The sequence below is a fragment of the Myripristis murdjan genome, chromosome 15 (assembly GCF_902150065.1).
Source record: "Myripristis murdjan chromosome 15, fMyrMur1.1, whole genome shotgun sequence".
NCBI classification, from domain to species: Eukaryota; Metazoa; Chordata; class Actinopteri; order Holocentriformes; family Holocentridae; genus Myripristis; species Myripristis murdjan.
Window position 1 is genome coordinate 19075001 of NC_043994.1, and position 27273 is coordinate 19102273.

The following is a 27273-nucleotide window of genomic DNA, read 5'->3' on the forward strand; positions in this document are numbered from 1 at the left end:
GGAACCGAACCACTGGATGCATACCAGTGAAAATGGTGTCAAACATCTTGTCTCAGTCTGGATAAGTCAGAAAAAGTGTAAAAAAAAAAAAAATTGGAGTATTCCTTCATGGTTATGGTTAAATATGGGAAACAGGCCAACAAATTTTATGACCAATCACAGCACTGGTGAGTATATCTTGCCCAGAACTCTGGTGGGATCCATAATAATGTGAGAAACATAGTGAGGGAGAGCAAAAAACAAAGATGGGCCGAACTTTGATGCAAATGTGTATTCGGTTTTATTGACTATTACCTACTAAATGCTAACTGTTAACTATTAACTACATAGTGCTTGTTTGAGGCCTGGCCATAGAGTCCATAAAAGTTGGCAGGTCTCGGTGCCTGTGCGGCGTCCATCAGGCCCCTCATGGGAAGTCCCTGCAGTGTCTGGCCGGTGGGCAGCTGGGCGTGAGGGGGGACGAACTCCTGAGGCGCCATCCAGTGGAAGGAGTTTGGCACTGTGTAGGAGGGGTGGCCACGTGGTGGGGCCCTGGAGCAGTAGCAGTTTTCCAGAGTGCACATCAGTACTTTCCTCCCTTCATACTGCGGTAGCATGGCTTGTTGCGACGTGCCTCCACCTGAGAAGGGCGACGGGGGAAACACGGTCCCTGAGTGATGACCCACCATGTGATGGCCTGAGCCGTCAACGACCCGGCTAGGGCCAGCGACGGCAGGAGCAGTCTGGGAAAGGCCCTCGGAGGAATACGATGAGTCACGATAGCTATGGTCGGCCAGCAGGATTTTTTTGCTACTGCAAGCCAGTGATGGACGATCATGGGAGCTGGAGGTGCCTGGTTTACTCTCCTGAAAAGCCACGTCAAATTTCCTCTTCTCTGGCCCCGAACCAGTCCCTGCGCAGGTGCCAGGACCACTGCCGAGAGAAGGAACAGTCTGGAGGATGGGCGTCTCGCTGAATGACTCTGAAAATGGCAGCAGGGGGTTGGGGACAAAAGGAAATAATACATCATTATTCCTGGCCATCCAAAATCACTATAACTGCAGTTTAACATCCTAAAAACACACCTTCCCCTCAATGTTATTGTTTCATCAATGCTCTCTCTTACCCTGCAGCATTTTGCGTAAGTCCTTCTCTCTCTTTGAAAGCTCAGTGAGGAAATGGACACAGTTGAGCTGGCCCACTCTGTGCGGAGGGAGGGCAGTACCCAGGTAAGAGTTTGACCTGAGAAAGACACACACACACACACACACACATACATAGTCACACACTGACCTTCCTTAATATAGCAGGTGCATCTATGTGAGAGTACCATCATGCAATGTGAAACAGACACACTTACCTGTCTATTAACATCTGGTAAGGCTTTGTGTTCTGCAAAATACAAGCAGGTGATAGATGAGTCATTCACGTTTTCCATCAGCTCTTACAAAAATATTTCTTTTAGTTTTAACCGGACAGGTTTTTGGCACTTTAATGCCATGATAACTTTAAAGTTTATAAGAAAATTAATACACTGTAGTTCACATAGTACTCGAAACTGTTCTCAGTAGGGATGCACGATACTGGATTTATTTGCAGATGTCCAATATGCCGATTTCCCAAAGAGTTATTGATATACAAAGATTTTTTTTTTCATTTTCTTTCAAACAAACTGTAACATTCATCTGGCTTAAACAAGCTTGGATCATGCTCTTCCCAAGACAAATCGCCACAACAGAACTCAAAATTACTCAGCAAGATTACAAGTTGCTTTGACAGATTAGCAGCGTTTTTGTCTTTCACCTTCCATTTACTTGCATAAAACCAAAGAACAGCCTGAAAATGTACTTTTATCTTATTTGTGAACCTATTCAGCAACATACCCTCCATTTAGGATTCCCGGGGAAATTTGGGTTCTCATCTATAGAGCCATGCACCGAACTGTGCACCTAGAAGTGATACTGTTGTTTGTAAACCATTGTGACAACAAGGACTGTTAACTGTGGCACAAGAATAAAATGAAAGTGAAATAGTTCCTGCTTGGGAGACCGGATATACTTAGATTTTTTATAAAAATATTAATGCAAACCAAGGATGGAAAAGCAAAATGAATGCAGATCCAAACCTCTATGATGTCTAAATAACACGGGAGGAAAATGAAAGAGCTCAAATGCTACAAACTCATCAGACTATGACTTGGAATCTTGGTGAGCACCTTTGATTGTGTGGCAAATGGTGTAAAGTGCAAATGGCCCGACTATTTAAAATGAAGTGAAATACTGCATTAAAAAGCCTCCCACTAACACCAATCCATGGATTGCAAAACACCAATCTATATATTTTCAGGAATGTGAGGAAAACTGAAGAATATATAGATTGGCATTTTGCAAAGGTCTTTCTTGGTGTGGTAAAAAAAAAAGGCTTCTGAAACAGTGTTTAAACTGCATGACAGTGTCTGTTGGTTGGCTTTGAAGTGACAGCAAAGGTGGAGCTATGTGTAAGTTTCTGTGTGTTCATGTGAGTGTGGGTGGCAAGATATGCAAACATGTGAAAAAAAATGAGAGAGAACAAGAAGGACTTCTACCTTCATGCAGTTGATGTTCTCTGCTCTCTCAAAGAACATCTGAGCTGAGGTGCGAAGTTTGTCTGCTTCCTGACGCTGCTCCTTGAGCTGCAAGGCCTGCTGGGAGTTCCTCTGCCGGTACACACCATGAGCGCCATCCACTATCTGCATGGTCTCGCTCATGTCCACCTCTAGCAGTGCATGCATCCGCTGATACTGGGCTTTCACGCGCTCCTTCAGCTCAGACACTGCTTCCTATAGAGAGGCAACATGTCATAAATTCCACATTACAAACAACACAAATTGTTATTAACCAAAGTAAACATAAATCAAAGAAATGATCCAAAATAAAAGGAATTATACATCATAAAATCTTTAACTGAATTGATAGGGCTTAGTATTTTGGCTTTGAAGAATCGGTGGCTTAGTAATAACATTATGAAGACTAAAATTGATGTAGGCAGGCTATTTAGTGAAATGCATTTTCCACCCTAATACACCAGACACGTTCAAAGCCATTCAGAGATGAATTACTTTTTTCCTTTCATTTACTAACAGCGAACAGAAGTAGAGAGTCATTTGATTACAGCACAGAGGACAACGAAGACAGGGGGTCTCTGTAACTGTGTGTGTGTGTGTGTGTGTGTGTGTGTGTCTTACTGTACCTGGATCAGCGTCCTGTCTGTCTCCAGCTTGCCGAGCTGCTCATCGATGTTCTGGACACGACCATTCAGACTCTCCTGCTGCCTCATTAACATAGCCTGTGGACAGATGAGACACGAGAGATCAGACAGACAGATACACATATACATATACATATATACACATAAACACACACACACACACACACACAGACACACACACCCATATATAGAATAGATATAGATATTTTATCTATTTATTCTCTGTCAACCATCCCTGAAAATACACACACATTTGCACAACTGTGGCCTGCGCTGTGCTGTGACCTCAGCAGACGTTATTGGTTTTTGCAAGTCACTAAGACAACCTTCCACTGAATCCAGATCAGACCGAGGGAACAACAGCTGCCAGCAACAGCCACATGCATTCATCCATTAGGGGACACAATTGCACAAATCTGTCTCCCATGCCTACTTCTAAGTTTATCAGGGATTCTGCGAGTCAGTGTCAGGACCAGCTGATTCTCTCAGAGGAGAGAGGGAGAGGGAGAAAGCCAAAGGCCAGTAAAAGACCCAGTAAACATAATCCTTCTCCATTTACCGCAGGAGATGGAAATCAATCAAGTCAGAGGCTGACAGCTAACTAGGAGCAGGGGAGGGCAGGTAGGCTTTTTAATGAACTGCTTCTGCATGGGAAAGGCACTATGCCCAAATAAGAGAAAAGCTGCTGTCATGGCAACAAAGCGCTTGTGTATGTATTTATATGTGAAGCTAATGTGTGTGTGTGTGTGCGTGTGAGAGAGAGAGAGAGAGGGAAAGAGAGCAAAAGCGGGGGAGTCTCAATACCCCTCTCTGCTTTCTCATTTTGCCACATGCATTGCTCCCATTGTTTGCATTGGCCTCTGTGTCAGTGACAGATTGTCATGTCTGTGTGCATAACGCCGGGGTCTGCGCTCGCTCTCTCTCCGCGAGTGCGCGAGGGAGAAAAGAGAAAGAGAGGAAAAAGGCGAAGTACTGTGGGGCTCTGCTTGCACATGCCAAGACCGAGACAGAATGGAAGTGAGAAAGACATACAAAAAGAGAAGTGAAGGCAATGGAGAGAAAGTTAGAGACAAAAAAGAGATAGGGATTGAAGGGACATTCCTGCGGTCTTTAGTAAGTGGGTCTCAGTGTAGCTACATTGTGGTATCACGGCAACAGGCCTCTTCAGCTGCTTATAGCACTCATAGAGTCCTGCAGACAACAACTGGCTGGTTCCTCCAGTAGCCACTACACTAAACTCACGCTACAGCATGCCACAACATTTCAATACAATGCATCACACCCAAAATGATACTGCGATATTTCTGCTTGCTTGTGCACATCTTCACATTTGTTTGAACTGTCAGTCCTTTCTGGTGAAAAGTAGCAGTGACGTAGACACTGAGAGTCTCATCATTTAAACATTTATATTCCTCCTGGTTATCAGATTGTGGGGGATTCAGCATTTATAAATGAAATTGACTCCCACCAGCAGGAGATCGCATAATAAACGAAAGTGTTACGTGAATTGCTGAGTGCTTGGATGAAAATATTGCATTTGAAATTATACCTCCGTTGCAATAGAGCCATCACACTGCTGAAGGAGGTCCCACTAGAGCAATCAAGACTGCATATTGCTGTATGCTGTGGGGTAAAGAAATCTATATGGAGTGCGACTGGGGGATTGGGAACTTTGATTAGCTTTTTTTTCATTAGACTTTCATTAACAACCCTATCTTAAATTAGCCCTTTTTGATAGGCTATCCTGTTTTATTTGTACCTTGGTGGATAATAATGAACGGCTTGCATTTTTAGCTTCCGTATATATAAACTGAGCTGCCAAACATAACAAGTGCTCAACTACTTTCCCTCAAGCCTTTGTAGTCAGAAGGCCTGGTGAGGACAGAGGACAAATTACACATATCTAGGGGTGCAGACACTGGCCTCAGAAATCTACTCTTCTACTGTTCTTCTCTTCTTACCGTCCCACTCACCCAATCATGACCACTTCTAGCATCCACCCCTCCTCTCTCTTTATGTCACTTGATACGATCAACATCGATTTCCAAATCCCCTCTCCCAAACCTAGTCTGTCACTCTGTCTGTGAGTGAGGTCACTGCATAACATAAATCAATATTAATGTAATCTTACGTCACACACTCATGGCACACCCCATATCTCTAAAACATTACCACACTATATCTTTCCATTATGCAAGAGGTAGCTCCAGCCAAGCAATACGATTGGTCAAAGACGTGTTACAGCCATGCTGATTATTCCCATGAAGAATGACTCACTGTGCTAACTCCAGGGGTTGGCTGGCTGTCTTTTCATGTTTCCTCATGTATGTGTACCTCTTCAAAAAAAAAAAAAAAAAAAAAAAAAAAAACTTTGCAGGCAATATAGTTTTATGCCATTGTGCATCCAAAAGCATGGTTGGACCTAATATGTAAAATGCTGCTTCCCCTGAACTGCTGTAAAAGTTCACAAGCCTCACATTGGCCATAGCTTCTCTGCGCGTGGATGCTTCTGCTCAGAGAGCTTCCTCATTTTGCCATGTTTCCTCCAATTCCCCCTTTGTCTTGTTGTGTGCCTGAAATAGCAGGAGAGGAGCACTCGGAGCTGTCTGGTTGCTGATCTCTCCGTAGCAGCATGAAAGCCTACCTTTATCAAGATTAAACCCACCAATGATCACTTTCCCCACTGTCCTATTTAGGCATCCAGACACCCGCGGGTTGCCAGGAAGCTCATGTTTAAATGAAGAGCCTCGGGCTCAATGAACAGAGAGCCTCTTTCACAATCAACTGACAACTATTCCCCACGTCTGATGTCATTGGACTGCCCTCAGCATTCTGGGGAACTGACTCACTCCAACCCAGATACCAGAAGCAGCAAATAGCAGAGCTTCCATGAGCAATGGTTTCCTGCTGGGGTGCCTGAGAAAACCAAGGTGAGGTTGTGTGGGAGGGCTCCTCCTCCGCCTGTCCCAGGGATGAAATTACTATTATATTACTCTTCCTTTCTTGTCTTGAAATTATGACTAAGCCTGCAGGAGGTTACTGTGAATGTCTCCTTTGAGACCCAAAGAGCCAAAGATAACCAAAGATATGAACATAGCTCCATTGGTTGTTCCCTCTTTGTTTATCGCATAAGCAGCCAGAGTGCTGCCAGGGGAATTCAAATCCTTTTACCAAAATAGACCACAGCTCCTCCAAGGAGAACGACCCCACAGCAAGTAGCGATGAGAAGGAACTCTGGCCTCAAATTACTTGAACAGGGCACACTAAAGCCATACTTCTTAGCTAATACCATCAATACTAGACTTCCCTCAGCGTGGCCTATGTGAAATGTCTCCGTATGTAAAGCGGGCAGCCCCTCTCTCACAGCTAGGGCTGCAAACAGCTGGCCAGAGAGTACCAACAACTAGGTGGTTACGGTGGAGGCGGGGGCAGGTAAGAGGCCCACACCCTTTTTATGGGACAGAAGAGGACCATCTCTAGTCTGAACCCAGCCTAACCCAATCCACCCACCCTTGTGCCGCAGGCAGGGAAGGAGGAGCAGGGAGCGGCTGCTGCCAGGAACTCTGACTCCTGGATGACTCTATTTACACTGTGAACAGTTGTGAAAGAACAGAAAGATGTGTGTGTGTGTGTGTGTGTGTGTGTGTGTGTGTGTGTGTGTGTGTGTGTGTGTGTGTGTGTGTGTGTGTGTGTGTGGAAAGCAGCTGTGGAAAGGGCTGAACAGACAGCTTTTGTCCCAATAATAGCTTTGAACCGGAGCAACAGTTGCAATCAACACTTTAAGGAGACTTGGAACTTTGCGATCCAAGCTCTGGAAAGAAATGCTGCGAAGCGTCCGTGACACCCCGCGGTAGAATAACACTGTCATCACCATATCAACAAGAACTGTAACATGGAAGATACTAAAACTAATCTGATTCTCACCCCTGCCCCTCCACAGATCCAACAGGGAAGAATAGGGAGGTGCATGAGGCAGCGTGGGTGGCTTCATCACACCTTGGCACTCAGAGTAGACATACAAAAAGAGTGCCAACTGACATGTTACACAGAATCTGAGGCATCGCTCTCTCTTTAGCCAAGTGTTAACTATAGTTTGAGCGATGACATGCTGGCCTTACGCTAGAGGCACTCCTTCATGCATCCTGAGATCAGCCTTGCCAAGCCACATCACTTTATCTGCGGCCAGTTGGACACACACTCTTTCTCTTCTCCCTTCTTTTTTTAAGCCCTTATCTCTGGCACCATTTCTCACGCTCTACCTCAAGAATTTGTTTGCCCATGAGAAGTATGACTTATATACTGTGCAACCCCATTCTATTTAGGCATTATTACTGTCTGATGAACAGGAAGTTCATTCATAAGACAGACTCTGAGTGTTTATTTCCCTTCTGATAAATCCTGAAACCGTTACCTCAAGTAATTAGAGAGACTGACATGAACAAACTAGACTACATTCTGGTGTGTGGAACCGCCCACGCAGTGTGTAATCATCATATCCGGTGGCTACAGTACAGATTGCATCACAGCACTTACCCTTGAGCATGTGAAGGCATAGTGTGGAATGGGTGGTATGATCAAGGTCAGGAGCAATGTGTGATGTATGCATGCATGTGTATGTGTGTGAATGCCCCATCCATCTACCCAGAGAGGCGGCTTTCACCTGTCCACTCCTCTCACATCAGTTGAGATTAAAGCAGTGGAGAGGAAGGAGAGGCTTTATAGACTGCTTCACCAACATTCAAACAAAATTCCACAGGAAAAAATGAGGCTCAACCAATCTGGTGGATGGGTAGATACAGTAAAGTATATTTTGCCAGACTGAGATGACAGTTTTACCTCGGTCAGTGCAGGTGACTCAGTGAGCGAGTGAATCAGTCAGTGAGTCAGTGATTTAGTGGATGTGTAATGAACTGCACACCGGTGGCTCACCATGTAGAGTGGGGCCCAGACCCTTTGCTGCATGTCATCCCCTCTTTCCCCTAACTCTCCTGTCTCTCTCCACTGTGACTGACTAATAAAGCAGAAATGCCGCCCAAAAATCTTAGATGGAATGGTACTTTTTTTTTTTTTTTTGAGGCCGACAGCAATATTCAATATATTTCCATCTATAACGGCTTTTGAAAATCATTATACAAATGCTGGTACATAACAGATTAAGCTTGTAAGACAGGCCTGTCTTATGATAATTATATTTGTTTATGTTTTTTGTTTTAAACAAAAACACCAAGGCAGTTTTACTCTGTTGCTAATTTGCACACCCCTAGAAAATGTGACACAAGTCCAATTCCACAACCAACCAAAAACTGACAGAAAAATAATATTAGACTGATGCTGATAATGCGTTTAAACCTGATATTGGCCAATACCGATAGTCTGCTTATATATGAGCCCATACAGTGTGTGTGTGTGTGTGTGTGTGTGTGTGTGTGTGTGTGTGTGTGTGTGTGTGTGTGTGTGTGTGTGTGTGTGTGTGTGTGTGTGTGTGTGTGTGTGTGTAGGTCGTTGGTCACTGGGCAGCCAGTCTCATGCTGATGCCTGCTGGCGCACTTCACCTACCTGCAGTTGCATGCGGTGCTTCTCCACATCGCAGACTGTGTGTCTTTGGCCTGTGCAGCGGGTGATGCAGCAAAACGGACATAAAGCCACCTGCTCCTCCTCACAGTGGAGCAGCCTGTACTCATCATGCTTAGTGCAGGTCCAGGCCTTCAGCTCCTCAACATCCACTAGCAGGTGTCCCGGGAACGTGCATGGCTGTTGCAGGTGAGTGTGGATGTGGGTTTGGCAGCAGGGCTCCTTGCAGCGCAGACAGACCTTCTGCACAGGCAGCGGGGGGCCGGGGCCGCGTCTGCACAGGCTACAGTCCAGTGTGGCAGGGCTCTTCTCTGTGCTCAGTGCGTTAAAGCGCTCCACTATGTTAGCAAGCTTGATGTTCCTCTCCAGAGCAGGCTTCTGGATGTAGTCGTGGTTGCACTCGGGGCAGCGGACAGCAGCGGTGTCTCTAGCCCAGGCCTCGGAGATGCAGTCCTTGCAGAAGTTATGCTTGCATGGCAGCTGAACGGGCTCGTCAAAAACAGTCAGGCAAATAGGACACAGAAGCTCCTCTTCAAAGGAGTCTTTCCATCTTTCTGGATCCATGATCCTGTGTGAGTCAGAGGTGAGCAAACTGGCTGTTAGTTACAAAACATCCAAAGGCCAACAGATTGAAAACTATAAGAGCAAGAAACAACAACATCGACAAAATGTATAATACACCTCGATGAAGAGAACATTTCCCCGGCTGACTACTCGCGTATCTTCCTTCCTTAACGTTACATCTCGTCCGAGTTGGCACGGAAAGCAAAAACGATTCTGTAAAGGTTTGCTGGCAGTGTAGCACACCACATGTCAGAGGTGGTGTAAAGCCTTATCAGGCAACAGTCTGATCAAACAGGTAACCAAGTCCCGCACAAGTGACCACCGCGGTCACAGAAGCAGCAACATTTCCAGTGGACTTAATAAAAGATGAAAGGTCGCTATACGGACTCCAAACTGAGTACAGCTCAAACACTTCACAGCGATTTTTTTTTTTTTTTTTAAATCTAAGGCGTAATTCCTACCAAAGTCACAACAGTGCTACGCAGACACACACACTTACCTTGGCTTGTGGCGTTTTGAAGTAAGTGACAACTTGCCTCAAAAATACACTGGAAATGGGACTAGTCTTGGCCAATAAAATGACACACCAGGCTACATTTTATTGAACGGGACCGTGCTGTTGACTGCGCTGTTTCAAAAACATTACGTTTAGCAGCCTAAGGACCCATTTTATATTTCTTCCGATTAATAAAAAGCAACATTACCAACTATTTCTTTTCCATGTCGTCGGCAGACTCCAGTGCACCTATCCTAATGCCGTAGCGCTTTGCATCAGCCCCACGATGAGCTCCCAGGTCCTTTGGTTAAATTAGAGCAGGCTGTCCGACAGCTCAGCGCCGGGATTATCAGAGTATCCCCCGCTGTTTTTCGGCTGCTTTCGTTTCCCTGTGTACTCTGGCTAATAATTAAAGGTTAGTCTAGGCATAATGTAACTCCGGAGAGAGCCCACTGCTCACACCGACTGCCCCCCTCCGATAACGTGACCCGTCAGAGAGTTGATACATAAACTGGGAGGAGCCGAAGGGAAAAGGGGAAGGGAACGGGCACAGCAAACTCTACCGGAGAGACTGTAAATGACTGGGATTTGGCTGTAGTCATCATTTAGTCCGTTTAGGGGTCCTGGTCCAACTTGGTGGGGAGACCCATGCTGGGACCCAACATCCTCAGCACCTTAAGAAACAATTATTCCACCAACATTTCAGTATGAAAACATGTATACTTAGTATACACAGTATCCTTCAGAAAGGTTTCTTTGTGCTTTTGCAGTAGTGTGGTGACAATAAGAGTCTTGTTCCATCTTTATTGTGTAAATATCTATACCCTTTAATGCACTTGGGATTATAAACAGACAGGCAGTTCAGTGAAATGAGACAGTAATTACAAAAACGTTGTATGAATGCCCCCCAAACTTCTTTTTTTTTTTTTTTTTTTTTTACATTGTCACTCTGAATAAAAAACAAAAATCCAAAATAAAACAGATGAACCAAAATAAGACATGCTAACACGCTGGCAGAGTACTTTTTCTGTTAAGGACACTGTAGCTGAAATAGTCTTTGCTCTGTTTTGGTGTTAAACATGGAATGCAGTAACAGTATCAGATGAAGACATGGAATACAGCACCCTTGATTCAAAGTGATCTATTTTAGTAATCCAGGAGCTGTAGGCAGCATTAACAGTCCACAGAATACATGGTTCAAGGCACTGAGGAATTTTACTCCAACACACTTAGAACAAATCCTACTGACAGGGAACAGCACGTCAGAAAATACATTTCATATTTCTGTGGCCACTGGAGACAACACTGAGGACACTGAACACAGATTCTCATTAAGAAATGTTCCAACATGTACAACGGACCTTGGCAACTGCTTTGTTCAGTCTCCACTTAGCAAAACAAAATCCTCTTGAAACATCAACTTGCATATGACATTATTTCATTACATTAAAACAGACTTCATCAGGCTTAAGAAAAAACTGCAATAAAACACATTCAAAAATATTACTCAGTAGAGGAATCATAGTCTTGGCACAGGGGAGGAAACGGTGGTTGCACCTGTAATATTTTAGAGACACAGGAGAAAACAGTTCAAATGCTCATCTGATGATCCCAGCCAAGTTTAGTTTATCACATCGACATCACAGAATATGATGCATGTGAGGCACAGGCATCACTGGCAGTCGAGTGCCAATTGCTCTACCTTTGGTATGACCATGAACACATAAAAAGAGAAATGTCCAGCATTTGAAAATACTATACATAAAAACTAGTTTGAAAATAACACTTACAATTTTCAATGTGTGGCTTTTCTGCCTTTTCTATGGCCAGTGGAATAAATATATCAGACTTCTTAAGAAGTGCAAGCCAGTTATTGCTTGGGACTGGGTTTTTTCCTGTCTAGTGATTTTAACTCAAATTTTTAAGTCCATTAGTGTTCTATAGTGTTACATCTAGGACCCTTACTGGAGGAATGATAACGTCCTGGTGTGCCCTACAGCTAGCATGCCACCAATAATGACTGCCACACCAGGTCAAACATCTGGAGAGGCAGGTTTCAGGTTGACTGAACATTTCCCATAGCCTTTGAACCTCACAGACATGCCATAAACAATGGGTCCTGTCTGAGAATGGAGCAACAGTGGAGAGTCTTTAGGTTGAGCCTCTGTATCGGACAATCCAGAATATTCCAAACGTGTCACCAAGTTAGTCTTGTCTCATAAGTCTTTCTAAGTGAGGCAGTCTCTGGTCGTCCACTAGGGGAGTGCAAGAGAGTTCTGAGCCCGATGACAGTTCAGGGTCCACGGATGTCCTGGGAGGTGTCACGTTCATGATAGTTTAGTCTGCAAGTGGGTGTGAGTGTATTTTTGTTGGTGTGTTCTCAGTCAGGACAGGGATGTATTTAGAGAAAAGTAGTGTATGTGTATGTGCGTGTGCGTGTGTGTGTGTGTGTGTGGTCTCTGTCTCATGGCAGCAGATTATCAAAGACAGAGTCTGGAAGGACAGAGATCTTCAGCTTCTTTTCTGGCCAACTGTACTCTTTTGGTAACTTTGTCTATAAATAAAGGAAACACAAGGTACTTAAAATAGGAAGACAAACAAAATCAAAACCAAAAGGGGAAGCAGTTAACTTTGAGAACATATGAGGGAATTTTTTTCTTTTTTTTTCTTTTACCCACCTCTTCGCGAGTGTTAAGCTCCTGCAAGTCTCCAAGCATCTGCTCCACAAACTCTTCAGTCAACAATATCTTAAGAGAGGAGGGAGAGCAGACAGTCAAATAAATACACTGAGTTTGAAAGAAACACATGGAGTACATTTGTGTGTGTGTGAGTGTGTGTGTGTGTGTCTGTGTCTGTGTGTGTACCTGAAGCCAGGGGCCATGGGCTGCATATGGATGCTCCTCAGTAGCAAAGGCCCCTTCAACTCCTGTGGACACAAATGTAATGGCTGTGTCTCCATTGATGCTCTTGTAAGTGAAGTGTCTCCCATGGAGCAACCGGCCCCTGTAAACATACAAGTATGAGAGGAAAAACAGTTACATCTCCTCATACTTAACTAAATACTCTACTGGGCTTTTTCCCACGGCACAGAGCTGCGCAGTGGGCTGGGGTCGGCAAAGTCAGGTCAGTCAGTCAGTCATCGGACACTTTTCTCCCTTAAACCACAGAGAAGGAACCCGTGTCACGGCATACAGTACATTCACACGGTGACAAGTATATTTTTATCTTTTGTCAAATTGTTATTTTACTTGTATAAAAACCTTCTTCATATGAAGAATTATATTATTTGTCATTCTCATATTTGTCATGTCATGTTACCTTTTCAATGTAGACATTTTCATCCTCATTATCACATGCCATAATGTAAAATACATTGGCCATAAGTTAATTTACATTATGTGATATTTCCACGAGCATCTCCTTTCTTTCATTCAAACTTAAGACTTGGCTGTCCCGTTCAGTGCCCTGGCTGTAACTTTCCTACTTAGCGTCATGGGATTGTACAGCATCTGTGCTTGTTGGCTCTCACAAAACAACTTTTAGCCAAGTAATTCTGCCACTCAAACGAATTGTCAAGATTATGCTTGGTTGACTCAATAGATATAAGTGTCTGTGTCAACAGTAAGCATAGCTACTCTTATACAGTGGCTCTACATTTCTTGCCTTTCAATACAGTTGCAGCCAAGTATGTGCCAACATCAGGGATTCAGAGTTGTTTAATTTCAAATTTACATGTGGACATATGAAGAACTTCTGCAGCTGCGGTGGACAAAAATACACAACGCTGGAAAAAAATGGCAATGAGTGCTGAACTTCAGACCAAAAAATATTAACAGGTACTGATAGTGCTGTGTGTACACATTTGATGAAATACAATCTTATAGATAAAGAGATCTAAAGGATTAGCAGGTTGTGAGGCTCTGTCCCTGAACCCAGTCACAGAAGATTTGTGCAGAACATCAAGCTCCAGTCCCTGGCTTGTCTATATGGATGTGTGCATCCATATAGCTGACAACTGAAATCTGCAAAGTGCTATGGTTTTAATGTGTTCCATTTTATAGCCTATTTTAATTTTAATAGTCACATAGTCTGTAGGCAGCATTCAACATAATCACACACTAAGACAGGTATCTCATACTTGGGCCCTTTAGACTCTTCTCACTCTTGACTCCCTGCACATCTCTCTCTCTCTCTCTCCTCCTATCTTTCCTCTCTCACACAAAGGCTTCTCTGTGAGCTAACTGTGGCCTTGTTCTTTCCCACAGAGACAGAGATTACATAAAGCAGGTTCATCCTCATCTCCCCACTAAAGAGAGAAGCACTAACAGATGAGTGTTTTATCAAAATTCCACAGTTCACATTAGACAGTAACTGCTGTGTTTTGTACAGAAAGAAATACCACATTGTGCCAGCCACAGGTGTGTAAATACCAAATGACATACAGCATATCAGTTGAGAGAAGTGCAGAAATGTTAATGACAACAACAATCGTTTTTATTTATACAGTGCTTTCCAAGCAGAGCATAAAGTGCTTTCCAACGGGACATTAAAAAAATCCTTTACACACACATATGCATACAAATGGAATGATGAAAGGGCAAAAGAGGACTCGGGAAACCGTGTTAAGAAAGGCAACTCTATAAAAGGTGTTTAAGACAAGATTAAAAAAACCTGGCTTGAAACAGCAAGCCTAATATCACTCAGTAAGCTGATCAAAGTGATAAAAAGTAGTTGATAAAAAACTAAAAGATGACAAGTCAAATCAGAAGTCAAAAGATGTACATATTAAAAAGGCAATTTGATAAAAAAAAAAAAAAAAAAGTTTCAAGATGAGATTTAAAAACCTGCACTCAATCAGCAAAACTTATATCACTCAGGAGGTTGTTCCAGAGCGTAAGGGCTGTAATGGTAAAGATTCAGTCACCCCTTGATTTTAACCTAGACTTTGGAAGAGCCAAAGGTCCTTGGTCAGAGGACCTAAAATGGCTCAGCAGTGTGATAAGACCTGAATAGTTCTGACATACATTCAGGCACCAGAGCATGCAGGGACTTGTAAGTAATTAATAACATTTTAAAATCAATTCTAAAATTCACTGGTAACCAGTGCAGAGGCCAATCCCAAAATATGTGAAATACATCTCTTTTTTTGTCAGTAGCCTGGCAGCAGAATTTTGCAGGTTGAAGCCATGTAGTGGGATGGCGGTTTATTCATGTAAACAAGGCATTGCAGTAATCTGGGAATGATGGTTTAAAGCTATATAATTCTCTCCAAGTCAGTAAAAGATAAAACCAATCTAATATTAGAAATTTAATAAAACTGAACCAGCTCTTTGGTGTGATACTTTAGCCATGGGAAACACAGAACTCCTAAGTTCTTGTATATTAGATTGATGGTGGGCATCAAGGGCCAAGAGATAGCTGGATTTTATTTGAATTTTTTTTCAGCACTGATGATGAGGACCTCAGTTTTTTCTGGGTTTATTTGAAGGAAACTTAGAGGCATCCATTTCCTAATATCAGCTAGGCACTAATGTAGTATGGCCAACCTCTTTAATTCATTATTTTATTAATTTTTTAAAGATGATCTTTTTGGCATTTCTGCCTCACCTGACAGCCACAGTAGAAAAAGGCCAGAAAAACAAGGAGAGAGAGGGGACTACGCACAGCAAATGGCCTGAGGTTGGACCCAAACCCAGGACCCAGCCTCAACAGGTGGGTTTAACAGAAAGGTAAAGCCGAGTGTCATCAGCATAGAAATGAAATGAAAAGAGATGCCGTACTGGCAAATAAAATGGCTCAGTGGTAGCAGATAAAACAAACAATATCGCCCTGAGGACTAAACCCTGAGACACACCACATGTAATTAAGAATTCAGAGGAAACGCTGCCATGAATTAACTGAATTTTTTCTATTTTCTAAGTATGATCCAAAGCAGACCCTGAAATACCCACCCAATGCCTTTATCTATTAAGCCAGCCGGATCAACAGTATCAAAAGCAGTAGTGAGGTAAAGCAGAAGTCATACAGATGGAGGCATGATTTAAATGCTTCAAAAATAGTGTTTTTTTCCCTCTACTGCCTCTAAAAGTTGCTTCACTAAAACCAAGGGTTTACAAATAAAAGTAGAAAAAGTAGAACCATTCCTTTTCAGAAGAGGCTAAATACTAGCTGACTTAAAATAAACAAGGACACATCCATTTGAGAGACAAAGAGAGCTGTTAAAAATGGCAAGTAACCTAGGACCTAGTAACCCAACAGTCCCCATTAGCTTCTTAAGGAGATTAATGGGTTTGATATCTAGCAGACTGGAGGGTATTCAGAGGATTCAATATGGGCAACAATGCAGAGAACTGGACTTCAACAGCCACAGCAGAACTCAGTGGGGACAATAGAACTCAAGAATTGGAAACATGAGGAGTGATCTTAGCTCTAATAAGGGTGACCTTGTTAATAAAATACTTCAGTCAGTTCAAATTCAAATTCAGATTCAGTCAGTTGCAGAAGACGCTAGAGCAACAGTAGAATAATTTATGATCAATAGCACTGAATAAAAGTCTGGAGAGGTGCTTATTGGTGGAAATTAAATCTGAGCTCTATTTTAGCTTGAATTTTGTTATTTGAATAGGTTAATAACTACTTCATCTGTAGGTTATAGACATGAAGCTTAGTGGATTTACACTTCTACTCAATTTTTCTACAATTCCTTTTCAGACTACAGATGTCATTTTACCAAGAGGATGTTTTTATAGCACTTTTTGCCCTAATTGTGAAAGGAGCAATAACATCTGAAGTAGATGAGCAAGTCTGATTAAAACTGTTTATCAAGTCATCTGCGTTAGAACAATGAGGTAGATACTCAAATGGAATTGGAAAAAAGGGAGGACATTTTTGAGGCAGTGCTATCATTAAAGATGTGTATGAACTGAAACATCTTGGCATTCAAACTTTTGTCAATTTAACCTTCGTTTATAACATTTTTCTTTTTTTGGTGTCAGTGGATACATTAATACGGGGCAGCAGTGTGTATCTCCTTCCCGTTAGCTATAGGAGATCAAAAATGAATGCAAGCGTACATGGCTGTTTAATTTTCACTGAAAGTGATCTGTATTCTGAAAATGTCATGTGTTTCACTTGGAATATCACTGGACATTGACAACTAGCTGAAGTACATTTTTCTTTCTTAACACTTTGAAGTTGAATGTAAGGGGAAGTTGAAAGGGGAAAGTTGGAGCTTGAAACTGAGGTATGGACAACCACCCTTTTTTATCTTCCAGAGAGAGTTACATAAGTAAAAAATGTAATACATGCAGGCATATTCTGACATTCAATAATGTATTTAGACTATCATATATCTGATAGAAACATTAATATGGATTATGTGTGTTTGGAGGGGGATATACCGTAGACAGAGGGGCAGCAGTGTGCCAGACTCCTGGTTGAATTTCAGATGGACGCTCTCCAGTTGTCGTGTTCGCACCAATTCATGAGGAACAATTGCTGCTGAGCTCTCACTCTCCAAACTGTCCTTCCGACTCCTGAGAAAAACACAGCGAAGAGAAAAGGAGGAAAGAGAGTCATTAGAGAGAAAATTAAGTGAGGAGGGTTGTAATGGTTTAGAAAAAAAGAGAGAATGTCTGTTAGAAAAACAACTGCCCTAAAAGCAACTGGCAAGTCCTCAGCCTGCGTCTGACACCCTTAAGAACAGTCTTGATAATGTTGGTTTTGCAGTGATTGTTAATGAATAGCTACAATACGCCATACAGTGCTGGAGGGACAGGGGTGGTAACAGTTCAGACACCAGGCTCTGAGTCAGTGCACATGATGGAGAGAATTATCTTTGCATAACCCTTATGCTGAGGTGAACTGAGGTGAGGGTTTCTGTGGGTGTGTGGTGTGTGGGAGAGGCACTCACTGAGGTCTGTCATGACTCTGTCTCTGGCTGTTGATGGGTGGTAGTGCCGTCTTGCTGTTGAACTCCAGTCCTTTCCTTAGGGCCTCCCTGATCTGCTCTGTGTCTGTTAAACAGGGACACATACACACATACAGTGACAAGATCACCACGGAATTATCCCATCATGCAGCGTTATCAGCATGAGGCCAGAATCCCTACATATGTTGTTTAAGCATTCCTGAATCTGCTCAGTCTTCATCAGAGGATCTGCCGCCTTGGCTGCAAGTAGTCTGCCTCTGACCTGTTCCTTAAGGACTTTTGTACCTTTGTCTGAGAGCCTCCGAGGCTGTGATCCTATGCAGATGGATCTGCTGTCCTCTTCATCCTCTGGCGGCCGACTCAGATCGTCCCACACACACTTGGCACTGACACCACTCAGGTTGGAGCCTTCTGTCTCAATGCCCTGGTCCACTCTCTCCTGCTTAGATGAGCAACACACATACGCAATCATTAACACTAGCTACTGCAAAACACTGGAGCTGTTGCAATACAGTGATATACTTGTGATAAAATTTTCTACAATCAAAATACAAGACATGATCTACCTTTTCAAAATGACTACATGTGGATCAAATGTTGCATAGGCAGTGCTTCTTTGTATGCATCTGTTATAAGCTATGTTTGCTGGCTGTTCACTTGTTAAATATTAACTAGAAACCCAAGCAGCCTAATGTTACTCTGTTATCATATAAAAAATGAAGACAGCTACAAGACCAGAGCTGAGATCACATCCAAGTCTACAGAAGTTAACAAAGCCTTACTTGTAGGTGTGGGTCGATGTCAAAAATGGTCTCCCCCCTCCTCATGTCTGTAATCAACCAAGGGCCACCAGCACTGCACACAGGACAATCATTCACACAAGTTTAATGTGGTGTAAAAACTCCAGGCCCCTATTCCAAGTCAATAAATGAACAAGTAAGGACACTGTCTGTTAGCTGCACATAACAGTGGGTGTATTATAGGGACCCAGACTTTTTATATTGGTGGCAAAAATATTTTTAGCTGGTGATGCTATCAGACAATCTGGTAGCATCAATATATCTGAAGATTGTTTCACACACACTAGACAGTAGTTAGTATTAGGTTTAAAGTATTCTGCCTGTCAAAATATAACAATAAAGAATGTGCCACAATAAATACGTGTGACGCTCAGGATCCATGGTTCATGTATTTTCAGTTTTTGTCACAAATGCACATAAAACGCTAGAAAATGCTTGACAGTTTGTGTTGTAGAGGTAATTCTGAGCCTGAAAAAAATCAACACTGTAGAGGGTATTAAAGAGAAGAGAGAGAGCTCATAGTGAAGGACATGAATCAGCATTAGTATAGAAACATTAGGGCTTAAGCAATGCTTTGTAGCAGGAGCATAAGCACTTAGGTGATGCTTTCTCACTGTGTTGACATCAAGGCTCACACGGGTCAAGTAACATTCTGTAAGGGAACAAACCTCCACCTGCACTGACCACAACTGCCATGCCTAAAGGCATATCAAGGTCTGACCTAGTTAGAATGTATCCAGTCAGCCTTTCTCATGTAGAAAAAAAGACCACTAATCATCGGCCAGAGTCCAAGATCTACAAACCTAAGGTACATCTGGCCCAATTAAAAACTGTTATCTTACCAGAAGCCTTACACTGGCACAGCTACTCTTGTGATCATGTATGATCTCTTTGTTATGAACAGAATCGATGACACGGTGGTTGGGAGGGTATAAAATCAAGTGCACAAACTAAGAACGTCAGTCGTCTACCTTTTGTGATTGACTCACTGTTTGTTTCCATTTGAGATCTCGAATGAAAATAAACCTGCCTGCTTGAGACTCTGCCTCGTCTCAGTCTTAATTTTGAAGCCTCCAAGACTTATTTTATTGATGTTTTTGGTACCAAGTCTAAGAAGTTTTTTGAAGTCAATCTGATCTGATTTGGACCAAAGTTTTTCCACATCAGTGTGTTGATGTACAGTTCTACTCACACATGGACTCCACGCAACAACTCCAAGATGCCCTGGCCGTTCCATTGCTGGGCAGCCTGCAGCTCCTCTGTACATACACCCACAATCTGTTGGTGAAAGCAAAGAGCATTTGAGGGTGTGACATAAAATATTATTGTTACTTTAAAACTGACCTTGTCCCTTAGGACCATTAACGCCTTTATTCTGATAAATAAATATATAGACAGAAATATATAGACAGAATGTAATATATCTATATATCTATATATCTATATATCTATATATCTATATATATATATATATCTATATATATATATATATATATATATAGATATAGATATACATATATAGATATATATATAGATATAGATATAGATATAGATATATAGATAGATATATAGATATAGATATAGATATATAGATATATAGATATATACAGTACAGGCCAAAAGTTTGGACACACCTTCTCATTCAATGCGTTTTCTTTATTTTCATGACTATTTACATTGTAGATTCTCACTGAAGGAATCAAAACTATGAATGAACACATGTGGAGTTATGTACTTAACAAAAAAAGGTGAAATAACTGAAAACATGTTTTATATTCTAGTTTCTTCAAAATAGCCACCCTTTGCTCTGATTACTGCTTTGCACACTCTTGGCATTCTCTCGATGAGCTTCAAGAGGTAGTCACCTGAAATGGTTTTCACTTCACAGGTGTGCCTTATCAGGGTTAATTAGTGGAATTTCTTGCTTTATCAATGGGGTTGGGACCATCAGTTGTGTTGTGCAGAAGTCAGGTTACTACACAGCCGACAGCCCTATTGGACAACTGTTAAAATTCATATTATGGCAAGAACCAATCAGCTAACTAAAGAAAAACGAGTGGCCATCATTACTTTAAGAAATGAAGGTCAGTCAGTCCGGAAAATTGCAAAAACTTTAAATGTGTCCCCAAGTGGAGTCGCAAAAACCATCAAGCGCTACAACAAAACTGGCACACATGAGGACCAACCCAGGAAAGGAAGACCAAGAGTCACCTCTGCTTCTGAGGACAAGTTCATCCGAGTCACCAGCCTCAGAAATCGCAAGTTAACAGCAGCTCAGATCAGAGACCAGATAAATGCCACACAGAGTTCTAGCAGCAGACCCATCTCTAGAACAGCTGTTAAGAGGAGACTGCGCCAATTAGGCCTTCATGGTCAAATAGCTGCTAGGAAACCACTGCTAAGGAGAGGCAACAAGCAGAAGAGATTTGTTTGGGCCAAGAAACACAAGGAATGGACATTAGACCAGTGGAAATCTGTGCTTTGGTCTGATGAGTCCAAATTTGAGATCTTTGGTTCCAACCGCCGTGTCTTTGTGAGACGCAGAAAAGGTGAACGGATGCATTCCACATGCCTGGTTCCCACTGTGAAGCATGGAGGAGGAGGTGTGATGGTGTGGGGGTGTTTTGCTGGTGACACTGTTGGGGATTTATTCAAAATTGAAGGCACACTGAACCAGCATGGCTACCACAGCATCCTGCAGCGACATGCCATCCCATCCGGTTTGCGTTTAGTTGGACGATCATTTATTTTTCAACAGGACAATGACCCCAAACACACCTCCAGGCTGTGTAAGGGCTATTTGACCAAGAAGGAGAGTGATGGAGTGCTGCGGCAGATGACCTGGCCTCCACAGTCACCGGACCTGAACCCAATCAAGATGGTTTGGGGTGAGCTGGACCGCAGAGTGAAGGCAAAGGGGCCAACAAGTGCTAAACACCTCTGGGAACTCCTTCAAGACTGTTGGAAAACCATTTTAGGTGACTACCTCTTGAAGCTCATCGAGAGAATGCCAAGAGTGTGCAAAGCAGTAATCAGAGCAAAGGGTGGCTATTTTGAAGAAACTAGAATATAAAACATGTTTTCAGTTATTTCACCTTTTTTTGTTAAGTACATAACTCCACGTGTTCATTCATAGTTTTGATTCCTTCAGTGAGAATCTACAATGTAAATAGTCATGAAAATAAAGAAAACGCATTGAATGAGAAGGTGTGTCCAAACTTTTGGCCTGTACTGTATATATACATACATACATAGATGGCATGGCTTTCTAACTTGTCTAATTTGTTCTATATATATATATATACACACATACATATATATATATAGATAGATAGATAGATAGATAGACACACACACACACTTTATCACAATTAAGATTAATGTAGCCTACTTATTTTCCCCACAACTTCAACGGTAACAGTTTTTATTAGTTTTATTAGCTAAATCTGCTTTAACCATTCAATCAGTGTTCCTTCAGCCTAACCTAGATGAAAAGCTAATTATTAATGAGTTCAATTAGTTATATAGATCAGATTAGTTAGCATTAAGTTAGTATTTTATCTAATGTGAGTAAGTAAGCAGTAAGTAAGTTACTCTTAGCTACAATCTGCAAGAAAAATTTGTAGAGAAAAATATGTAAATGTACTGTTATGTACTGACTTGTGACTACCATCTAGTCTAGCTGGGTTAGTTAAGCAGCACCTGGAAGTACCTGATATATGACACACATTGTCCTCACCTGAAGAAAGCTGACTGATCCAAACGGAGTTTGAACTGGTTGCATCTGTGGGTCCTCTGTCAGTAACATGTGCTGGATGCGAGACTCACTGTTGTCCAGTGGGCTGTGCCATGATACATGGTCCCCACTGCAAAATGTGTTTTCTGTAAGAAAGAGGAATAAAACAGGCTTAAAGTTTGAAATTCACATGGCTTTCTAACTTGTCTAATTTGTTCAGGGAAAAAATGTTCCCTTGCAAAATGCATTTGGGTCACTGGCACCCTTCACCTTATTTGCCAGTTGAGAATTAAAGTAGGAAAGTTAAGATGAAGAGAGGTAACATAGATCAACAAGAGAATGAAAGTGATAGAGAAATGGAGTCCCCGATGAAGAGCGAAAGTAGAAAAACTAAGTTTCTATCTGAGGAATCCATCTGCTTGGGAGGTAACATGCACCCAGTCCAGATTCTCTACAGGAGAATAGAGAGGGGAGAGATGGCCAGGAATCAGCATTCATTTAGCTCAGGGGCCCAGCCCACCCACGCGCAAATTGACCCCAGCTGGAGAGTAGAGAAGGGCTGGAGGGTGGAGGGGGTGAGGAGAGGGGAGCTGAGCCTGAAGAGAATGGCGTTCTTCTCTTCCTGCACAGCTTCCCTACCTCAACGCCCTTTAATGTGTATATTATATACACAACTGAAGGATTTGTGTAACTTAAAAGCAGAGTGGAAACCCATTTCTCTCACACACACACAGTGAGTGCACACATTTCCAAAGGACAAACACTACAAGAATGCTCTTGTTTGGCATCGGCAAAAACAATCTCATTACGAGGGTAAAGGGAAAGAAAGGGGAAATTAATACTTCCTGTTAATGCCCAGAGCTCTGACAAGCACAAGGATTGTGTATTAAGCATAAGCCAATAGCCTGCAGTACAAGCCTCTGTTCATGTCTCTATGTATCCCTGGCTTTACAAGTTAAAAACACACTTCAGCAAAGATATGAATAAGTGGGATGGCAACCGTGGCCAGATAGGAATGTTTTATCACAACCAGTGCAGATAAAACATTTATGAGACTAATAAACTGTTACTACATCAGCCTAACAACTCACAAGTCTCTGCTACAAATTTGCTACATGTTTGGGGCATAAACAAACTTAAATTCTAAACTATTTCTGTCGTCACCAACACAAATGTACTGTATGAATTCCCTCCCTTTGATTATTACAGCAAAAAATGTCCATCTTTGCAAGTCATTCAATCTTGTACTAAGTGAGGATGGGGCAGTACGTCAAAATGCAATACAGCAATGCAAAAATGTGACAATGCATATTGTGTGGCAGAGAAATGAGTTGTGATTCTAGCTAAATTTGATTCTGCTGTAGTAATCACAAATAAAATGGCCTATGCTGCCAATCTCTCCATAAAAATAATATTTGCCCTTTGTAATGACAAGCATTGTTTAAATTCTAATACGACAATACTATTGTGAGAAGGATCCATGGCTCATGATTTCCCACAGTTCTGCATACTTTTTCACTGAACTAATATTTATTACATTGTATCGATACATAGATAGATGCTTCACCTGTCCCTCTGTGGGCAAATTGGTTTGCAGCATAATCAATACTTCTACAGACATCCATACAATAACTTGCACAGGTTAGGAGCAAAGCAGAGAAGAAACAAACAACAAACTCCTACCCAGATCAGTTGGCCATCCTGCTTAACTAATTATACACAATGCCTGTTTAAAAACTTTAAAACAAAGCAGGTCAGCCACAGAGCAGCGCCCAGGTGCCATGATATTGTGGCTGTATCAAATCATGAACACAGTATCATGTACCGAATAGTGTTATGAGATAAGCATATCATCCCATACCTAATATTCAGTGAGTTTACAACAAAATATGGGATTAACTGACTTGCTGAAATTGACATATTTATGTGTTAATCAGTTCCACAAAGTATTCCTTCAGAGTGAATCATCATATGCATGCAGCAGCCAATTCCTTTCTTGTATTGATTGTTTGTTCTTACATGTAATAAGCAGGTCTCTTCCAATAAATCTAAGGCGCACTGTCATTAATTTCGTATAATTAAAATGGATTATTTTAGTCTTCATTAGAGTCACTGTAAGTCATAACATGCCCAATCCATCCAAAGATCATCTGTAGTAATTACAGCTTTAGACCCAACAGCGCTTCCTTCCTCTGTTAGTAATGCCTTCAGAATATCTGTGGTATGCTCCTTACTACTGGTGAAGCTACAAAAGATTAGAGTGCACCTTTGGTTTTTCAAATACAGTGGTGCGCATATCACTGTGCTCTTACCTGACTGGAACACATAGCGAGCCAAGCCTTGCATGAGTTCAGCTGGCCAGGTTGGTGGTGCCGTCTCTCCCACTTCTCTTTTCAGTCTAAAGGTGAGTTCAAAGCCAAATCCACTGGGTCCCTCTGTCCCTGTGAATCTGACACACAGCAGGAATCCGTGTAAACAACAGCTGCTATGCTATTCACTCACTTCACTATGTATGAGTGTTGTGAAGGCCACAATCTTGTCAAAATCAACAGACTGCTGTAAAATAACAGGAAGGATCAATCATTAGCCCCGGGTCTCTGTAGGAGATTTCCTAATGAAAGAGGCTTCCTACTATATCTGCCACAGTCACAACAGGTATAATTCAATATCACAGAAAACCCTGGCTTTGCTCAATGTAGGAAAGCATTACAATGTAATTAAAAAGAAAGACCTATGACCCGCACATCAAACAAGAATAATAAAGCTAACAAAATTTCATGCTTTCCTTTCCTAACTACAAATCAGAGCTATCAAATACTTACTCGTGAACTCGATTGTCCCCATACAGGTCACTCAGTCCAAAGCTGACATAGTGCCAGTGCTCCTGGATGTCCTGGGCTGGGCAGCCCACATTCCTGTACATGCTGATATAATCTAAAGGATCTGGCCCCCCTAACCTGTAAGAAACATGGGAAGAAAAACATTTTATGTAACATCTGCTAACGCGTCGTTTATGCTGTCCTTTGACTTTGTTTACATGTTGTCTCCCTCGACATACATAGGCTGCAAGCTAACCTGGGAGACTATAGGATTTAGAGAACTCTAGCGTAGATAATGTAAAGGTAAGACGATGGTAACTTAATTAAAATAATTCTGGTTCCGACTCCCAAACCCCCCCAAAACAAAGTAGCCCTCGCTTATGGATGTGGATGCATCATGTTAGCTTGTTAACTGCTAAGCACCTAGCTAGCTCTTATTACTGAATAAACTTGTTTGAGTGGCTCAACTCCTAATAGTAATGATGTGTCTGGTAGCTAACAGGACGGGTCACCTACCAGTACTTAACAATGGCTGTAACTTGAAGCGGGTTGGCCTGGTCGGGGTACAGGCGCCGGCATTCTCCATAGATAGCCTGCAGTCCGGGGGGGAACAGCGACGCTAGCCCGTGGGCTTGAGCACCGCTGGTAGGCCGTACTTCATCCATGCCACGGCCTCAAAAAGATGTGGCTAGTTTTTGAAAAAAACGGTGTAAACCTGGTTATCTTTCTGTCAGTTAGCTACCCTCAATTGAACAACAACTGACCATGACAAAACAATATAGACTTCACGCTCGGACTGTAATGTTGTCTAACGGAAAACTGTTCCACCCGATCGATGTGCTACACTCAACAGACACCAAGCCTGTTGCTCGGCCATTGCAAAATACTACCTTGCCATTGGTCGGATGGAGGAGCTGACGTTACTGAGCGACGGCAATGTCAGCCAATCACAACGTAGCTTTGACTTTGTGTGGATGTATGGATATCGGTGATTGGTCAATAAGTTGTCAATCAGACAGTAAGAAGGCGTGATTCTATAGATAATGGCACCAAACATTATAGGGACCAAATGGACCTTCTTAGGATAAAGCGGACCGTTGTTGTGGTAGAGCTGACGTTTATGAATGTCAGATAACTATCCAGGAATTTGTGTATATTTATATATATTGTTCATATTCCAAGTCGAGACAGTTAAAGATAAATGGAGAGTCAAATTCTTATATTTACAGTATGTTATCAGCAAACACACAGGCTGTCCATGTCAGTCGCTATTGAAGCTTTTCTGGTTTAGTGCGCCTTCTGCTGTTGGCTGTAGAGATTGTTTAATGTGACTTGTAAACCACCCTTGAAATAAAACTCTATATGCTGCACTGCTTTTTTTCCCCTCTTTTCTTTTCTTTTTTAAAAAGGATTAAGATAACGAACGCCTGCATGGTGCTTATCCAGCCATATCAGGATTTAGATTTATCCTACTCCTTTGTTTATGTAGTGCCTGGACTGTGTTACCTCTGGGCCACATGGCGGGGCCACTCTCTCTCTCTCTCTCTCTGACTTATGATAACAAGATTGGAGTGCGAGTTGTTCCAGTGCAAATCATTATCAGGGCGCATGCATTATTTAACTCATACTTTTATTTATTTATTTATTTATTTTACCTCAGCTGTAAAAAGGTGGTCAGTTTGTCATCTTTTTCATTATACTGAATATAAAACTGAATAAGTAATCTGTTTGTTTTCTTAGCTGACAGGTTACATCACCCTAGACATGCAGTGACAATAGACACCTTTTTCCACTTATCATCCCTCTGGTATACACAGCCACTCCCAGTAACTAGGAATATGATGGCTTCCCAGGAATTGTGTTGTGGTAACATCACTACTATCCACCGTGTGGCAGCTACCCAGATATTCATGCAAATCCAGCAACTGTAACGTTGGTGGTTTCTGTGGCTTCATCTCCACCCTGACCACCAAGGCAGCAGTCCCAGTCCAGGGGCTTGGCCTGAGGGCTTCACCTTGAGGGGGGACTTGATCTGTTTGGGGGAGGTCGGAAAGAGTGTGGAGTGACTACCAGACTTTGTCAAGGATGAGTACGAGCATCACCCAGCAATGAGGCGAATATGTTGTGAGAGT

General features: G+C 42.2%; 2 protein-coding genes across 7 annotated transcripts; both read right to left on the bottom strand.

Moving 5' to 3' along the window:
- Positions 1 to 256: 256 nt before the first annotated feature.
- LOC115372463 (probable E3 ubiquitin-protein ligase TRIM8) lies at positions 257 to 10347 on the bottom strand. 3 transcript variants are annotated; one of them, XM_030070384.1, is made up of 7 exons: positions 10065 to 10347; positions 8782 to 9364; positions 3208 to 3303; positions 2564 to 2797; positions 1340 to 1371; positions 1106 to 1221; positions 257 to 961 (listed from the first exon to the last, which is right to left on the bottom strand). In XM_030070384.1, the coding sequence occupies exons 2-7, from the start codon at positions 9358 to 9360 to the stop codon at positions 312 to 314; spliced, it is 1707 nt and encodes a 568-aa protein (XP_029926244.1). In that variant the 5' UTR covers positions 9361 to 9364; positions 10065 to 10347; the 3' UTR covers positions 257 to 311. The 3 variants fall into 3 exon arrangements, with proteins under 3 accessions (XP_029926244.1, XP_029926245.1, XP_029926243.1); XM_030070385.1 differs by having other exon boundaries at positions 9860 to 10347; XM_030070383.1 differs by lacking the exon at positions 10065 to 10347 and adding an exon at positions 9478 to 9736.
- On the bottom strand, positions 3177 to 26016 carry sufu (suppressor of fused homolog (Drosophila)). Of its 4 annotated transcripts, none has more exons than XM_030070388.1 (13): positions 25658 to 26016; positions 25145 to 25279; positions 24635 to 24771; positions 22326 to 22468; positions 19779 to 19864; positions 18569 to 18641; positions 18072 to 18228; positions 17769 to 17871; positions 17257 to 17391; positions 12721 to 12859; positions 12535 to 12603; positions 12293 to 12410; positions 3177 to 3197 (listed from the first exon to the last, which is right to left on the bottom strand). In XM_030070388.1, the coding sequence occupies exons 1-12, from the start codon at positions 25804 to 25806 to the stop codon at positions 12321 to 12323; spliced, it is 1416 nt and encodes a 471-aa protein (XP_029926248.1). In that variant the 5' UTR covers positions 25807 to 26016; the 3' UTR covers positions 3177 to 3197; positions 12293 to 12320. The 4 variants fall into 4 exon arrangements, with proteins under 4 accessions (XP_029926248.1, XP_029926247.1, XP_029926249.1 ...); XM_030070387.1 differs by lacking the exon at positions 3177 to 3197 and adding an exon at positions 8646 to 8721; XM_030070389.1 differs by lacking the exon at positions 3177 to 3197 and having other exon boundaries at positions 10749 to 12410; positions 18072 to 18225.
- Between the last annotated feature and the right edge of the window lie 1257 nt (positions 26017 to 27273).